A 19,573-nucleotide genomic window follows, 5' to 3' on the forward strand; every position below is an offset into this window, starting at 1 on the left:
ACTTCCTCAGTACCTGTGCATTGACCAATATCTGCTCTCAGAGTTTCAGAATTCCTTTTTTCTATAACACTATTCATGACACTATCTACTACATTTTTTGGCTACCCCCTCTTATAAAATCTTTCTTTCAAGACTTCACATTCTTGAACAAAAAAAAACGATATTCATCCGTTAATCTATTAACTCTCGTGAACTAGCTTTTTAGTATATTCACCAAGGATATTCACACCTCCAGGCTAGTTGCATCCAAAATTCTCCAGGTGCGACTAACACTAGGTAAGACTGCAATCCAAACTGTAGCTTGCTACAGATCCCTCACCATACCCCAAGATTCTCACTACACCTTTCTAAACATACTGGAAAATATTAAGATACAACCAAATACCCTTATACTGGGTGATTTCAACTACCCTGCAATTAACTGGGAAAACTATTCATGTACCAACACCTTTGCCCATTGGTTCTTGGAATTCATAAATTCCAACGCCCTGGATCAACTAATCCATAGTCCCACCAGGGGCTCCAATATCCTGGACCTGGTCATTACCAACATGGAAAATCGATGCTCCACACCATTGGTCACCCCCTCATTGGTTACATATGACCATAAGCTAATCACCTTTGACATCCACATCCCACCCCCACACCCCCCCCCCCCAGTAAGGAAACATCTGTAAAAAACTTCTTCAAGGCCAACTTCATGCTACTCAAATCAGCAGTGACAAACTTCATGATACCCATGCAGATAGGAACTGAAAGTTCAACTGCTGAATCCCACACTAAAGTACTGTATGAGCACATCCACTCGTGCATGAATCGTGCCATCCCAAATAGAACCAAGACACTCTTCTCCAAAAATAGGAAGCCAATCTGGTGGTCCCGTGTCATAAATAAACTATACAACAGAAGGAAGAAACTGTTGCAGAAAAGAGGAAAATCCCAGGACACAAAAAACTCCCTTACCAGCCTCAGTAAGAAGCTGAGATCCCTCATAAAATTCTCCAAAGCTAGTTACGAAAATAAAATTTCCAAAGATTCCAAAGACAACCACAAGGCATTTTATAGATATGTCAAGAATCTAAATGGCAATGCTCAGATCTGCACTGAGCTACAACAGAATGGCATTAAATATACTGATCCCAAGAACATTACCAATATCCTGGCAGATCGAGTCAGTGCCAAATTCACCCCCCTTTCACCCCCTAAAGGGCCCATCTCAATACAGAAAGATTGCCAAATTCAGGTAATCACGGCCACAGAGGTAAAAACCGCACTCTTCAAAGCTAAGAATACAGCATCCATGGGACCAGACAACATCCCGGGCTGTGTATTACATGAACTACAAAATTAACTGGCACCTCATCTAAGTGTCATGTTTAATCATAGCCTTACCTCAGGCTTCGTGCCCACTGAGTGGCACACACCTACAGTTATTCCACTCCATAAGGGGGGATCCACCTTGGATCCTGGGAACTACCATCCCATCACTTTGAAGAGCTTGATCTGCAAGGCCATGGAACATATTATCATGGAACTTATAAACAAAGACATTGGCAATTTTCAAACACTGGACCCTACCTATTGTGGGTTTGTGAAGGGCCGATCATGTCTCCTGAACCTGAGTGACTTCTTCGAATCAATCTCCAGTGCCGTGGATGAGGGTAAGGTGGTCCACACAGCCTATTTGGACTTCACCAAGGCCTTCGACACCATCCCCCACTCTGGAATCATAGATAAACTTACTAAGCTGGGCATAAATCCCTACGTCACTTGATGGGTTGCCAACTGGCTTATTGACAGAACCCATACTGTAAAAGTAGCTGACTCCAAATCCAGCTCCAGACAAGTGACAAGTGAAGTACCTCAGGGTTCAGTCCTGGGAATACTCTGGTTTGGCATGTACTTCTCTGAAGTACAGGCCAACACTGAGGGACTCTGGCTAACAAAGTTCGCAGATGACTGCAAACTGGGAGCCATTATTGAATTCCCAAATGATGTGGATATTCTACAAAAGGGCCTTACAGAAACAGATTCTTGGTGCCAGAGCCATGGGCTCAAGCTCAATGCCAAGAAGTGTATAGTTATCCCCTTTGGGAAAAACCATGCACCCATGAACTACCACATAGGTGGCAGTACACTAAACACAGAAAGTGTGATAAGAGACTTAGGAACACAGTTAGACAGTGGTCTCACCTTTGATAACCACATTGCCACAACAGTCAGGAAATCCTTCTATGTAGCACACCTCATCACTAAGGGCTTTTCATCCAGAAAAAAGGAGGTCATTGTTCCACTGTACTCATCCCTCATTAGACACATTATAGAGTACAACGCCCCATTTGGTATGTATTTCACAAGACATCTGCAAAACTGGAAAGGCCATGTAGAACCCAGAGCTGTTGGACATGCTACACTTTAAGAAATCCCAATCCATTAGAGCCACATGCTCCAGGGACCTAAACCTTGTCATCACAATGAACAAAACATGCTGGAGGGATAGGTTCCTGACCCAGAAATTCCCCATACTCTGGAATAGACTGCCCATACATGTCAAGCAGAGTGCCTCCTTGGCCCTCTTCAAAAAGAACCTTGACAACTGGATGGGCGATAGAAAATTTACCCCGGGATCACGTCAGTTGCCCTGCTAGATAGGGGGCTAGGGAAGTAAATATTGTGGGAAGAAATAGCCAGGGAATTGTTTTGGCTAGGCTTGTATAGGACCTAGGGCCGATAGCCTAGTACCAACCTATGACCCTATATGACTCAAATTATGCATACTACTGAAGTGCAAATAACTATTGCTCTGTACTTCCTTTTTATGTATCTTAACTTTCAACTTATTGGCAGATTTATAAACAGTTAAATCTAAATAATTAATGCTGTGCTTATCCATCTTTTTGCCAACAAATATCGTTATTAAATTTTCACGTATGACACAGGCAATCTTATAAATGAAAAACAGACAACATGACACCACTTTAGTTGCAAACAGTATACATCACAGACACCACTAAAATAACTGTAGTTGCAAACATTATAGATCACGTAATATATCCAGTCATTATCAGTTAAGCATTATACAGCTGATTCAAATCTTGCCTCTTAAACCTCATTCCTGCTCTGCATATATTCTTCACAAAATTCCCCCTTTTTTCCTATGTAGTTTGCTCCCTTCCTTTTCTAAAGATCCCAATTCCAGTTGCTTTATCTCTGTTACTATATTTACTACTTCTATTACAGTCAGTTTAGACTTTGATTTCCATTTTCTATTAATTGCTTTTTTTGGCAGCCACCATAATTAGACTCAGCAAGGCCTTATTATGTCCAGGCAATTCCAATTCTGTATCATAACTCAAAAAAACATCTCTCCAATCAATCCAATCCACATTCCGCTCACCCAACATCTAGGACAGAGTGGTCTGGAGGGAATCCCTAAAGTCTTCCAGCTCATTACACTCACAAAAATTATGTTCCCAGCCACCTCTTTCATGCCCCTCACAACTCCAACATTTGCTATCCACCTGAAGAAAAATTATTTCGAGTCTACTTAGGGTATAAAAATACCTGTGTAAATACTTCCAGGCAAAGATCCTAAATCTTCTAGACTTTGTTGCATATTGGGGAGATATACATATGTCCTCCCATTGTCTCTTTGTGAATTCCTTATCCAATCTCTCTTCCCAATCCTTTCTAAGCACCTCTAATTGATTCTTATAATTATCATGCAATATTTTATATGCTTTACTAATTATTCCTTTTTTAACAGCAGCTTCTGTTCTAGATTCTATTAAAAACTCTACCAGTGATGGCCTTTCATTTGTGAGCCCCCTATTTCTTTCTCTTTGCCTATACTCTGATATCAATCCTTGATAGGGGAGGTAATCTCTAACCTGCAGTCCAAATAAATACGTGGCCTCTTCCCATTCGGTTACCTTTCCTTTTCTAGTTATTTGGTCCCATTATCTTGGCTCCTTTGCCAGTTTTCTCCAACAAATTCCAGTCCCCTCCTGCCTATTATCTGTATCCCTGACCACAGTCATCCCTATCAGCTAATCTCTTTTCCCCATTCTTGTGCTGGTTTGGTTCTTAGAATACTCACTGCTATTTTATGAATATAATACTCTGTATGTTTTTTGTTGTTCTCCTTAAGAGACTGGATCCAGAATCCCAATTTCTCCTTATTTTTAAGCTTGCTCCCTGTATCAGCATCATTCATTTCCACTTTGAATTATAGTTTTCTGCTTATGCTACGTATAAGAGCCTTAACTGTGTTGCTCTAAAAACCCCCTCAAAGAGGGTAATCCTAGTCTGCCTTGTTCTATTGGAAGAATCAACTTATCTTAATTGCTATCCACAGCTTCTCCTCTGTTTGATAAAAATATGATTTACCTGTGTTTAAGACTAAAGGGACTAAAACATTTTAATGGCTTGTATCTTTGTATCCATGTCCATATAACAAAGCTTCCAATTTTTCAATGTTGTATTATCTTCTGCTTAGTCACTTCCCACATATCCTTAGCTGCCACAACAGAGTCATTTCTAATCCATACTCCTAAACACTTCATTTTATCATGTCCCCATAAATATGGATATTGTTGGACAGATTTGTGTGTGGGTACATAATTTACTGCTATTGCCTTTGCTTTAGCTTCATTAATTTTGTATCCTGAGAAGATATGAAACTGTCTTAAAATGTTCCACAACACTGTAATGTCCCTTTCTGGTTTTGTCATGTATAAAATAATATCACCTGCAAATAGAGCCAAGCTTTCCTGACTACCATACCAGTTATATCCTTGAATTTCTGAGTCCCTTATTTTCTTTGCCAATGGTTCTAAATATAATGCAAACAACAAAGGGGAAAGCAGACAACCCTGCTTAGTTCCTCTACTCAAGCAGAAATTATCAGAGAGGACCCCCCCCCCACTTTAATTTGCTCCTCCAATCCCTCATATATTCTTCTAATCAACCTTATAATTTTATCAGGGAAAGCAAATGCTTCCATTGCCCTGCTCATGAAGTCCCAGTCTACTCTGTCAAATGCTTTCTCTGCATCAAGACCCACAAATAAAAGTGGTATTTTCTTACATTCTACTTCCTTCATCCATGTTGTGTTAATATTGTCAAATGTTTGCCTCCCCTCCACAAAAGCACACTGATACATATCTATCAATTTTGGTATCACTTTTGCCATTCTTCTGGCCATTATAGATATGAACACTTTATAATCATGGTTTAGTATTGAAATGGGTCTGTATGAAGCTGGATCTGATGTATCTTTACACTCTTTAGGTATTACCGTTACTACCGCCTTGTTCCAGGATGTTGCTACTTCTCCTTTTAAAATAGTGTTAAACAAAACCTTCCAGATCTTTATCAGTTTTTTCCCTCCTAGCTTCCAGACTTCCACAGGAATACCATCTATTTCTGGGGACTTTCCTGCAAATTGGTTATACATAGCCATTTTTATATCATCCTTTCCTATCCTAACTGCTAGTTATTGAGCCTCATCTACCTCTAACCTTGGCATATCTAATTGTTCTATAAACATTTCCATTTGTACCTTTTCTTGATTTCCATATTTTTCTGCTTTATATAAACTTTGATAACATTTCTGAAATATTTCTAATACTTTTACAGGGTCTCTTGTTATCTTCCTTGTTATAGGTTCCCTAAGTTTGGTGACAACCCTTTCCACTTTCTGTTGCCTGAGTTGTTGCGCTAAAAGTTTTTGTGCTCTAGAATTATTACCAAAAAAAACAGTTGCTTAACAGCAATCTTTCTAAACTTGTGCAAATTATCAAGGTAATCCCTTATTTTCTGTTTAGCATTCTGCAGTTGCTCATTTTCTTGTTCTGAGAGATTCCTCCTATTTTGCAATACTTTAACATTTGTCAATCCCTCTAAATAATTCTTGTTACTGTTTAACCATATCTCCCTTTCTTTTATTTTCACCATAGTTTTGAACTCCACTTTAATTTTATCCCACTCCCTAGCTATGTTTTCAGAAGAAAATTATATCATCTCTAGTAGCTCCTGAATTAATTCCAAAACCCATTCCTGAAATTCCTTTTTCAAGCGATAAGTGGGAAAGAGCCAGTGTCTCATTTTTATTTCATTACCTTGCGTTTTTATTTTAGTTATTATTGGCGCATGACCTGAAATAGTTATTGGGTATATTCAAGACCATCAATTAAATGCACATGTTCCTGTGAGATATAAAATTAGCCTAGCCTAGTTTTTGCATCTCAGTAAGTAATGTGTAAATTCACTCCGAAATCCTAGTACTGAATTCACATCTTCCACGCCAAACATTTTTATAACTTTCTTCAAAAATCTACCCTCCGTTGTTATATTTTCCTTTCTTGGTCCCTCAGACACATCTTCACTGTTGCAAACCAAATTCCAGTCTCCACCTATAAGTAATATTCCTTGCTGAAAGCTGATTATTTCTCCCAGAATTTTCTTATAGCAGTTTTAGTGGGGGTATACATGCATGCCAGTATAATCCTCCTCCCTAGCCAGTAGCCCCTTAGTACTATGTATCTTCCATTACTATCTTTTTTTCCGTCTTCTATAGCTTTTAGAGTGCCTCTTGCAATTAATATAAGTACTTCTCTTTTCTTTTTCTCCAGATATTCCACTGAATAACCGTCCTGAAAACCTTTCTTTATCAAATTCACATGTTCAGTTCTTTCCAGGTGTGTCTCCTGTAACACAGCTATTTGCACTCTACATATTTAATATAGTTCATTACTCTTTCTTTTTTATATTTATTTGCAAGACCATTCAGATTGAAAGACATTACAGAAAGCATCATTTTACTGTATACTTATTATTACCACCTTTTATGTATAACTGCTTTTTTGTTAAATATGTAATTCCAGCTTTTATGTTACATGTGTATACTGTTCAGTAGCTTGGTCTTTTATACAGTTGTTTCTTGTCATATCCACTTACACCTGTGCCACATCTTACATAACATTTTGTTTTTTTGAAAGCCCTCAAATAGAACAACAACCCCCCCCAAAATAACTCCTAAAACCTATTAACAATAATAACATCCAAAAATATGTACATCTTCAAATATTGATGTTTTTGCTTCCTAATTAGAATATAAATTTGAAGTTGATAGCTACACAGACAGGCTAGAGTTAACCAAAAAGAAAGGTTATTCATGCTAAGATGCATGGTACAGCTTGTGCTACTAGTAAGTGCTATTTAATTTTGTATGTCTTTATAGCTCTTCCAGTTGAGAAAACACTTGAATGCTTTCAGTAAACACTTTCTCCAAGCCATTTCTCCTTATTAAATTGTCTTCTAGTGATATACTTTGTATATTAGAAAAAAGCCTTACAATATTCAATATTCTTTTTTATTTGCATGCTTTGCAATAAACTTGTTACTGGATAATGCCTATGGTTTTAACCCAGTCATTTCCCTATACAAGCATGGGAAAATCATACCGATTTATCATTTGTCATACTCTCTTAACCAGACCCTTCCACTCTCCTCTATCTCCTCCCCTCTTCCTTTTTTTTCATTGCAGTGCCTACATTTCTTAAAACTGAACAAAGAAAGAGAAGAAAGGTGAAAAGGAAAAAAAACAAAAGCACCTGCTTATATTAGTATCCCATTGCATTAAAAAAACTGAGAAAACTTTACTTCGTCTAAGTTGAAAGTTAAGATATATAAAAAGGAAGTGCAGAGCAATAGTTATTTGCACTTCAATCATATGCATAATTTGAGTCTTAAAAAGAATATAGTAAAAAAGCCAGTTCATGAGAGTTAATAGATTAATGGATGACTATCACATTTTTGTTCAAGAATGTGAAGTCTTGAAAGAAAGATTTTATAAGAGAGGGTATCCAAAATGTAGTAGATAGTGTCATGAATAGTGTTATAAAAAAAAGGAATTCTGAAATTCTGACAGCAGATAATGTTATTGCACAGGTATTGAGGAAGTTTGTAAAAACAAGGATTTTTCACTGGCCTGTTTTTTTTTGAAAATTCCCTAGATGAGAAAAGTATACAAAAGATAGTGAAAAATAATTGCAAGTTCCTTATGAACTTCCAAGAATTGAGAAATTAAACCGATGATGAACCAGTTTTTGTTTCGAAGCGGGGGAAAAATTTGAAAGAATATTTTTATAAAAGTAATAAAAAAGCATTAACAGCAAATGTAAACGGTATGTCTCAGTGTAAAAACTGTAATTTTTGTGATCATATTATAGTAGATAAAATTTGGTTGCCAGAAAGAGAATCTGTAATAAGGCTGCAAGACAAATATGATTACAAATCAAAATATGTTGTATACATAGTTTTGTGTGTGCTGTGTTCAGCTTTTTATATTGGGAGAACCACAAGGGAATTTGACAAATGAATTTATGAGCATCTGAGAGCTGTTGAAAAAGTAGATATGAGTAATGCGCTAGCAAAGCATGCTTGTCAGAAACATTTGGACAGTTTGACAAATGTAAATTTTAAATTTTCTGTGATTGATCATATTAATAATTATGAATGTAAAGGTGAAGCAGAAGATGAGCTGGACTGGGAGGAGTACTGTTGGTAGATTAGATTGAGTGCTTGTGCTTTTCCTGCAATGAATGAGAGAAAATACTAAAGTTGTGCTAAAGAAGAAAGGGCTAATTAATTAAATGTATTTTAATTAGTCATGTGACTTTAAGTGATTATATAATGACTGAATAAGTAGTTACAACTTGGTCTGATGAAGTTATGTTAAAAGAATGAAATTGCTTACCAGTTGTTTGATTTTAATGTTTTATTTTAGTTCCTAATAACGCTTTTTTGGATTATATTTAGTGTGATCCATTTTTTTTTTATTGCATTGTTGTACGGTTCAATTTGTTTTTTCCAGTGGCTTGGAGTGTTTTGAATGCTTTACATAACTTAGATGAAGCTAGAGGGAAAACATTATCTCCTATGTGGTAGTTACAGATGGCTGCCAGCTGAATTTTGATGGTGGAGAAACTAGCACCACCTTGAAAAATCAAAGCAAAAAAATCTAAAACAGTAGGAACTGTAGCAGTGAAGGGATCCAACTCTCTCTGTTGTGCCCAAAAGGAAAATCTCTTCCATTTACTCTTATAAATGTTCCTTGTAGAAGGTTTCTGGGGTGAAAGTAAGATTTGGTAAACAAGACATGAAAGCCTGGAATGTCTAGCCATCATTGGAATTGGATAAAACATGTGGTCAGTCTGTGGTCTGTAATGTTCAGATGAGTCATCCCTGATGGATGTGATAGTAGATCTGAAATGGGGTCCAGTGTTCAAGGGGGGCATAGTAGATGAGACAATAGGAAGGGGAACCAAACTTGCCGAGGCCCAAAGACAGCAATGAGGATTACCTTGCTCTTCAATCAGAGTGCTTTCTGAAGAAATTTGTGGATTAGAGGTAGGCCAGGGTAAGCATACAGGAGACTGGATGGCCAAACATGGACTACAGCATCTCTCACTGACTCCCCATGAGGGGGAATTAGGACAAAGAACCTGTTGCAGTTGTTGAGGGGGGAGATGAATAGATAGCAGCAAGGTTAACCCCATTGGCAAAAGCTCATTTTCACCACTACATGATTGAGAGACCACTCATGAGGCATCAGGATAGCCCTGCTGAGCTTGTCGGCTAGAATGCTGGGATTTCCCCGGTATATGCGCTGCTACAAGAAAGTGGTTGGAGGAGATCGACCACTACCAGACTCTCATTGATTCTTGGCAAAGGGGTAAGATCTGATTCCCCCTTGTTTGCTGATGTAACATACACTGACGTATTGTCTGTTTGGACAACAATTGTCCCAAGTGGAATAGAGTTCTGAAAGGCCTGCAATGCTAAGAGGACTGTTCTCATTTGCAAGATGTTTGTATGCAATTCTGTCCCTTCTGGGGATCATGTGCCTTGAACAGTCTGTCCCAGTGCCCCCCCCACCCCGATTGGGAGGCATCCGTGGTCAGTATAGCTTTTGTGGGTGGGAGGATAAAAGGATGTCCCTGACAAATTTCATTGGATTGAATCCACCACAGTAGGGAGCCCTTGCAGTCTTGAGATAGTTTTGTAGGATGTTGCAAAGGTTATCGAAGAATGGACCACTGAACTGCTAGTGTCCTTTGGAGGATTTGCAGGTGAAAGTGAGCATAGTTATCAAGGTAATCAGTGCAGCCACTGAGCCTAAAGCCTGAAGAACCATTTATGGTGGGGGAGAGAAATAAGAAAGAATCTGTCTGACATGCAATCTTAAGTTAAGAATTCTGTTTTGTGGTGAAAGAGTCGGATGATTGACGGTATCTAGGTGAGCCCTTATAAACTCCAAGACTTGAACTGGTTGAAGGTGGGACTTCGAAAGACTGATTGTGATCCCCAGATATTGAGATAATTGGAGTAAATAACTCCTGGCTTTTACTAAGAAATGCCTGGTTGGTGCAGTGAACAGCCAGTCATCCAGCTAAGGAAACACTCTGAATCCATGCAGTCTGAGATGAGCTGCCATGCATTTGGTGAACACACTGGAGGCTGTGGTGAGACTATACAGCAGTGTCCGAATTGGTAATGACTGGCTCCCAGTCTGAAGTGTAGATATCTTTGAGAGTGCCTGTTCATTCTGATGTGATAGTACATGTCCTGAAGATCTATAGTGCACATCCAGTCATCTTTCTGTAACAGTGGCAGGATGGACTAAACCATGGCCATCTGGAACTGGTAGTTTTTACAAACTGATTCACATAACTGTGATCCAAAACAGGTCTCAGGTCCTCTGTTTTCTTTGGCACTAAAAATAACCTTGAGTAAATTCTGGATCCTGTTTGGTCTGGTGGGACCTCTTGGATGTCCCTTTTGTCTAGCAGTTTTTGAAACTCTAGAGCTGCTAACTACCACTGATTGGGTGAAACATTGGGAAAACTTTTTTTTTCATTGAGGGAATTTGTAAAAATGGAATTAAATATCCTCTAGATATGATTCTTTGCACCCACATCTTTGGTGATGGCTGTCCAGGCATCTGGGTGCAAAGATAAGTGCCCCCAACTGCCTCCAGAGAAGAATAGTCAGGCAATCCTTCAGCAGAAATGAAAGGGTCTATCTGAGAAAGAATCTTGGAACCCCTGGTTTTGCAGACCACATATGCCATGTGGTTTGTGTCTTCCATTATTATTTCCCCCTCTGCCTCTGGGAGAAAAATATCTGTGTCAGTCTTGAAAGGGTCCTTGAGATTTCCGGAACCACATCTTCTTACCACCACAATGATTTCTGGAAAAACATCTCTGCCGGGTAGAAAAACAGACTCCCATGGCAGACAAGGTCTTTCCACCTTGCTCACTGCAGGAAATTGTCTCTTTAACGGTGAGCCCAAACAGAGAAGAGCCATCAAAGGGAGCACTTATGAATGACGCTTTAAAGGTCACCACAGAATTGCACAATCACATCCAGGCATGTCTCCTGATGGCTATGTCTGAACCTGCAGCCCATGAGGAATCTTCAGCTGCATGACAGATTAGCCTCATGGATGCATTCGATATAGATTGTAGGGTGGCCAGTCATGAGGAATAAACCTTCTCTTCCTCCGCCAACATGGACCCAGGGGTAGACTTAAAGAGTTCCTTAATTAAGTCCCTCTGTAATCTAGCAAAATGTGCCAAATAGTTAAGTGACTATTAGGCAAAGGTCACTGAGGTGTAAACTCGCTTCCCATATCTGTCCAGTGCCCTAGATTCTGTATTAGGGGGATGGACAGAGGAGCTCTGTTCAGCCAGCTCCTTTTTGGTGGCTGCAGCAACAAACATGGCATCTACGGAGATTCCTTTACTCCAAAATGGTTTAACTTTGGGTGCACCAAGGATTTTATCTGGACACCAAAGAATCAGTTCTATGGTACAAATCCAAAAGACAAACTAGGAATACTAAACCACGACAAGGAAACCATTTGCTGCTTGAAACCACTCATTTATTGAGTCAAAAACACAAGGTTTAGTGCTTTCATTCAGAAGTGGTTCTGATAAAGTTCCTACCAGAGGAATGAAAGAGCTAAACCTTGTGTTTTTGACTCAATAAATGAGTGGCTTCAAGCAAGTGGTTTCCTTTAGTGGTCTGGTCTCGGCTTCTCCTGATTCCTTCTGGGAAGGGGTTTCAGAGGACCAACCACCCTTATGGCATAGGCTGTCTAGAATGTCTCCAAAGGAGATATCTTCTGGTGGTGATCCTGGGACCCCATCCCTTCATCAAAATCGGTGTCTTCAGTTAAAGATTCCTGGGGGGAATCTGTGCCTCCTTTTGCACAATCTCTTCCAGGGCACCTCTTAAGTCTGGTGCTTTGGAGAAGTATTGGAAGAGGTGGAGAGTTCCCTAACTAGAACTGCCTGGATGTTTTCACAGACTGGCTGTCCCTGTGGAATAGGATGAAGAGATGCAGAAACAGAATCAAAAAGAGGAACATTAATAGGATCCAAGGAAGTTAGAGTAGAAATAGCTCTCTGGTGGGATAAAGCCCTGTCCACCACTTTGAAGCCAGAGGAATCAGGAGAAGCCAAGACCAACCTCACAAAATGCTGAAACTCTTGGATCAGATAAACCCAGGTCCCCCCAATCTTCTGCTCTAAGGGGAGAGTCAGAGCCAAGCTGTCCAGCACCAAGGGTCTGATGGGGAAGGGTCTACTTCACCCTGTCGAAGGCCGACAATATCGAAGCTGATATTGTCAGCAGCGAAATGTCGAAAGCGAAAGTCATTGTGCGTGTAAACGGAAATCTCCATAAGGGGAGATTTCCATTTACTGCAATGTAGTGCAATCTCGGAGTTGGTATATTTAAGTAGCGGGGGGTGTGGGGGTGCAGGGGGGCTTGCCCCCTGCATAGAGCAATTTGTGTTTTGTTTGGGTGGGTTTTTTTTTTTTGTGTGTGTTCGATGTTCGGGAGTTTTGACATTTTCATATCGATTATTACGCTGTCGGCAGTTTGAGTTTTCGACAGCGTAATATAAACACAAGGGGGAGCTATGGCTCCAAAAGCTTCGGAATCAAAGTCATCTCTCCAGACCTGGTGCCAGTGCTTCAGCTCGAGACTCATCTTGCACAAGGAGAGTCAGTGCCAAATGGGTCAGGGAAAGTAGCTGGAGTCGAAGATGAAGTCATCTTTAGATCTGTCATTTTGACTCTTGGAGGTCTCGAATCTGAAGACTCTGAAGCAGTATGACAGATCAGAGAAGGAGAAATGATGGTATATGTTGAAGGCTTAAGGCTCATGGATCAGATGGGAGATGGAGATGGTAAAACCCCGTATCTGGATCTATGTTTTGAGAAATTTTCTCATCATCCTGTCCACCTCTGCTTGGGAAAGACTTTGGGAGGACCTGATTGAAGATGAAGTGGAATGAGGCTGAGATGACTTTCTTGGTGTCTCCTTTAAAAATAGAGACATAAGTCTTCGGGGCACTGGCTCAAGAGCAAAATGAGGACTCTGGAGTCAAGGAGACTTGGAGGCTGACAGAGTCTGATCTGTAGTTTTCGGATCCACGTGCTTGGGGATCTTGGATGGTTGCTCCGATGTCGGAGCGGTTTTGGGACACCGGACAGGAGAGCACTTTCTATGCTCCCTGGGTTCCGTAGATTTAGATTTCTGTGAGGGGGGCTTGACACCCTGAATTTGACACTGATGAAGAAGGTGTAGAACATTCCAATGCACAAACTACTGCTTTTCTGTACTAGAATAAGGCCCTTAAGTACTAACTTACTGCATCAGTCACTGATAGCTCTGGCATTAAAACTAACACAAATAGTACAAGGTGTGTCTAAATGAGATGGGCCTGAACAATAAATATAGTCTCTGTCGGCATCATAGATGTTAATCTTATGACTACAGGAAGTGCACTTCTTAAAACCAGGAGGCTTTTCAGCCATAACTGCAAACTACACCAAAAGTCTAAAAGCAGCAAAGGGAGAAAAAAAAATACAGATTTTTTTTTTTTTGGAAAGGAATGAAAGACAGACAAGAAAAAAAAATAGCTTCACCAACAATGGTAACTAGACTACCTTTACGTAATGAAGAATAGATAATACCAACAATGATAAAAAAGAGATATACCAAAAGACGGTAAAAAGGAATTAAATAAGCAGGTAAAGAGAGGACAGCTATAGAAAAAGTTTTATAAAGGCTGAAGAGAATTTAAACTTTAGTTATTGTTCACTAAATTAGAGGAAATAACTGCCTGAGCTTGAGAGAATGCAATCCTGACTGAATTGTTAAAGTAGCAAACAAGATCTGGGGTGATGCAGTGGTCTGGAGCATTATGGGTAAAGGGAGGCGCTTGAGAGTCAGATCCAGGAATCCAGAGAAGAACAGCTGAGACGGATCTGAGGGTTGAATCAGAGACCCATTCATTGAGGAATGAATGACAATGAACATCAGATCACAAGTTTTAGTTAGGAATAAAATCAAAAACTTAGGTTTTAACAACTTTTTTCCACAAAAAGTTATAAGAAAAGTGACTAAAGTGACATGACAGTCAGTAACAATAATGTTCATAGCTTAAAATAAGTTATTTTACAGGAAAAAAAGTTAAATTTGTGTAACAAAAATAAAATGTGTACATTTTTTCCTTTTGAAGGGAACTTGTTTGCCAAGCCATGGAAGAGCATTAGATGACTGTTGATCCTCAAAATCCTGCAAGATGATAGCTGTTCGGCAACATGAATGCTCTGCAGCATTTGTCAGTGAAACCATTGGTTTTCTTTCACTCTTCTTGAGCTGATAATGGCTTAGGTGCATGGAAGGTACCCTTAAGTTTTGAAAGTGGGCTGGCTGTTATATCCATTGCAGGATGTAACCCCATATAGCTAAGGCTACTGCAGCAATGATCAAGTGATAAACTTTCTATTTGTCAACTCCAAGGTCACACTAACTTGGAGGAGAGGAAACAAGTGAAATCAAATAACCCATAAAACTCACATTCTCCCTCTACGATAACTTTTTTTTTATTTGTGTCTTCACCATTCAAATAAATCCCTCGCAGCTTTACAAAAACAACTTCAATCAAACTTCATCTATCTGATTTACTGAATCACTGGATCAATAATAAAAAACGTATTTACTCTAAAATAAAAAAAAAAACGTGCTGTTTTGGACAAAACAGAAACTATGCAAAGTTAACGCCACACTCCAAATCACTAAAAATGAACACTACTGCAAAATACTACAAAAAGTAAAATGGTGTCCTGCTAAACAAAGGACAATGCTCCTTCTTGGATTACAATTGTTCAAATTACAATAAAACCAAACTTTCTTTTCACTAGGTTTTAGATTAATACAAGACTCCCCAAACTACAACCTTAGAAATCTTGATCATTCTGCACCCGCATTAGAGACATCTCAAACTAAATTCCAGTGCACAAACTACTGCTTTTCTGTACTAGATCCCAAAGTCTGATAATCCATATCAAGCTCACTTAAACACATTGTCTTAACCAAAATTATGTTCTCAGCTGAAAACATGCCTCCTGAAAATGCAGAAATACAAATGTGATATCTCATATCATATAACCTAATAACGGCATAAACTCCCACTTGCTAACACCTTCCATGTTTCCTCTGCTTTAACCACTCATTCATACAACTCTCATCTTTCATTGCACTGCTAAAGTAATTCAAACTATACAACTGCTTAGTAAGCATTGTCAGCCATCTCACCCATCTATATAACCCTTTGTTAAAAGATATATTAATTTGTCTGTAAGTGTATATAGCACAATGCATGTCTTATAAGTTCAGCGTAGCTATCTATAACTTGGCAGAAAATTGCATATATGTATATCTTTATTACTGTATATAATTCCTATAAATTCTCAGCAACTGTTTAATTATATATACTCTACCTCTTGCAGTGCATCTTTGTAACTGGTATTGGTCATTTATGATCAGTGCTCTACCCTGGTTAACACATTTAAATAAATAAATAATACAGCATTCAGCCAATATTTCCATATATCAACCAGTGTAACTCACTGAGCTCCCAGTTGAATGTTCTGAGCATTGCTTGACGAAATGATGACAAATACTAGGTTCCCAGCAGAAAGCCCCTTCTGCTGCTCTGAGCCTTGTAAACTTCTGTTTATATAGCCAAAAAAGGGAAAACTACTGAAGAGGAACAATATTGGCATGCAAATTACTAAAATAGACTGTCATAAATTCTAATGTAAGATTCATGTCAAAGATCACTTTGCATTCTTACTAAAAATAAGAAAACAGGCTTCAAGCTGGTATTGCTTGTTTAAACCATGGTTTATTAAGTAAAAACAAGAGAGAAGTGCTTTTACCCTTGTCATTTTTATCAGATCTATGTTATAATATAAGTAGCAAGTAATATATACTGTTTTATTTTCCATATATAAAGCCATGTAAGTTACAATGAAGGCATTAATCCACGAACACTTAAACAGATCACATTCAATGACAGTGATAGAAACACTGGTACATACATAGCTTGCATTTTTATTGCGACTGGTGCTGTTTACTCTCTATCAAAGTACATACAAAGTCACTGTGTATCGGCTCTTGATCAATGTACTTTTATTTTTATTTATTTATTTTACATTTGTTAAATGGATTTTACTTACATATCAAATAACAGTTATCTATATATATAGAGTTATACTCACATTTATCAAGTAACCCATATGTCGACCTTATAAATGTCCACTGCAAAATGTCAACAAAGTGAACATCAACATGCTAATACGCATGCACCAAGAAAGAACCTTGATGCATTGAATATTTAAAATAAAAACAACAAAAAAAACTGTTTTATGCAGGAGAGCGATCCCCATACCCCCTGCTAATTATATATACTAAATCAGAGATTGCACAGTATCGGGGAAAGGACATATTCCCCTACACCGAGAATAGTGCAGTCTCACACACCTTTCAACCATCTGCTTAGCTTGGCCAAATGCAATCGATTAAACTGATGTTGACCAAACATTTACTTGTATATAGATGCATATATGCATTTGTGTATATATGTGTGTATATGTGGGGAGAATATGTATGGGCATATCCCACCCAAATTCCAGCTACCTTCTTAGATTTTTAGAATCAAAGCCACATTAATCTACCTTAACCTTTTCAAGGTCAGGTCAAAATCGATAAGTAACACACATGCCCTCAATTATCCAGCCCCTTGGCTCATACACTGTTTACTAATGAGCCTGTGTTTGTTCCATCCAAAATGTATCTTAGTCTGTTATAGACCAAGATGAAATTAGTATACACAACTGTTGCAAATGCTTCTGAACTACTTGGTGACTATAGTGTTTTACTGCAATGTCAGATGTAAAGCATATTTACTTGTGTAGTACATCTGTTACCAAACTTACCGCCAGGGATGGTGAATTTGTTGGATACAAGAACATCAATCTGAATGGGATCCAGCTTCATGTACAGAGCCTCAGCATCAGTCTGTAAGGGATGGAGAACATCAGGCTAATTATTAATTCTGTGCTGCTCACAACATGACCCCTATAAAACTATAATGGCAAAAAAAAAAACTTTCTTCATATATATTGTCCCTTAGTTTGGGCTTCATTAGTCAGCATAAATGCATCTATTTTCTATCAAGCATAATTAGCTTATTCTGCTTGCAGTTTTCCTAGTTATGAACCCATAAGCTGAGTGCAGGACCCTGCAGCATAACTTAAACTCTCCTCTTGCCTTAGAAATATAACCCTATTTTTGATGGTCAGCAAAAGTGTACATAGAAGACCACAATACTTCTTCGCAGATATCCCCCAGAGATGTCTGTAAAAATGTCTGCCATATCTCTCAAACTCTTAACGCAAGAAATCTAGACAGCACCTAAAATAATGGGGGCACAAAGGGTTCAAAACTAGGGACAGATTTTAAATATTGCTCTTATAAATTGAAAACATTGCTATAATAACAAGATCTGTGTTAACATGCATTGTTTGAAGGATATTGAAGTCTGAAACTCAAATGTCTGTCATCATTTAGTGACTGTAATCTTCAGTGATTTGCCAGAAAAGCTAAAAATGTATGCGAAACAGATGAAAAATATGAAGCAAAAATTTGTCTGCAAAGTTAGCTGCATCACTTGTAGAACAAATTCTAACTAATTCCTTGCTAGGTTTGCTGGTAGAGTCATTGCAGGATCCAGAAAAGTTTACTTCACAGTTAAATTGTTTCCCAGCAGGTATACACAGCTTGTTTGGGGTAAAAAGATTAGATTTTTAAATGTATTTTGGCTTGGAAATGTACGTTCACCTCCCAGGGTCCTCAAAGTATAAAATATTCTCTCTAGTGTTCTAAGGATGGGGAAAAATGAGGACAAATGAAGCCTCTGATTCAAAGCAAAACAACAGACATTTCACACTGAGCTAATCGGAGGAAGGGCACTGAACAAACTGATCTGTGATATATAACATTAAGTATCCTGTTTTTTGCTTATTTTTACGAGTTATTTATAGCACTTTTATTGTCTGCTGCATACTTTTCTAGCTAGTTTCACTGTGTGTGAGGTATTAACTAGAAATTTTCTACAATTGTTAAGCATCTGTTTGGGTTTGTTTGTTCTGATTTCCTGCCAAGAAGTGTATCATATAACTTAATTGTTTGCAGTTAAACGCATTCTCTAGAGTCTCCTTGCTCCTTTATCTGTTTAAACATTTCTGCAGTTTTTTCTACCTAAGTAGTGTGGGTAATTGTAGCATTGTCCATATTCAGGCTTGTGTTTTGGGCCTAGTTGTTTGTTGGTAGAGGCTGTGTGTCTGAGCACATGTTCCAGGCCATCTTAGTTTAGCCAATGCCAGTATAGCATTTCAGTGAGAGTGAAGTGTTTATGGTCATTGGCTGATTGGGGTTACCCGGACTACGGCGTGGAGTAAGCACCTCATTGGTTCTTTCAAGCTATTTTTTTAAAGTTGTTTCAGGTTTCAACTTTGTTACTTAAGAAGTTAACTTGTGAGTGTTTCTGCCATTTCACACTGAGCTAATTGGAAGAAGGGCACTGAGCAAACTGATCTGTGATATATAACATTATGTATCCTGTTTTTTGCTTATTTTTACAAGTTATTTATAGCACTTTTATTTTCTGCTGCATAATTTTCTAGCTAGTTTCACTGTGTGTGAGGCATTAACTAGAAATTTTCTACAAATGTTAAGCATCGGTTTGGGTTTCTTTGTTCTGATTTTTGTTTCCCATCCTCCCTATTGGTATCCTGTTCTTATGCTTGGTGGCTTTGCAGTTGCCCACCCCTACTGTAAAGTTGATCTGGGACACTCCTCCCAGTCTAGTGTCATTACCTCATTCTACCTAATACAGGGAGAACATTTGAGAAGGCCAACCCACTTAGTTTCTTAACCTTGAATTATCTTCTGCTCCTCCTTTCTCCCCTTCCACTTTACCAAAAATTTTTTTCTAAGCTTGTTTCCTGCCTGTAGTCTAGTCCAGATACAAATTTGCTGTATCCAGGACTCTTTGTAAGTTTCTGAGACCCCAAGCCTTTCTGTGTTGGAGGGAAGCCTTCTAGCTTATCAGTGGGAGTGGTAAGCACTAGGCAGCTTATCT

At 38.6% G+C, this 19,573-nt stretch overlaps 1 protein-coding gene across 2 annotated transcripts in view; it reads right to left on the bottom strand.

Annotated features, from left to right (window-relative positions):
* ARMH1 (armadillo like helical domain containing 1) overlaps positions 1–19,573 on the bottom strand; it is an 859,505-nt gene that overhangs the window by 104,215 nt on the left and 735,717 nt on the right. For both annotated transcript variants that reach the window (XM_044085339.1, XM_044085338.1), the window contains exon 11: positions 17,367–17,448. In XM_044085339.1, coding sequence (XP_043941274.1) covers positions 17,367–17,448 — 82 coding nt within the window. The remainder of the gene's footprint in view (positions 1–17,366; positions 17,449–19,573) is intronic.

The sequence above is a fragment of the Protopterus annectens genome, chromosome 10.part0, assembly GCF_019279795.1.
Source record: "Protopterus annectens isolate FY-2018-M chromosome 10.part0, PAN1.0, whole genome shotgun sequence".
Lineage (NCBI taxonomy): Eukaryota > Metazoa > Chordata > Ceratodontiformes > Protopteridae > Protopterus > Protopterus annectens.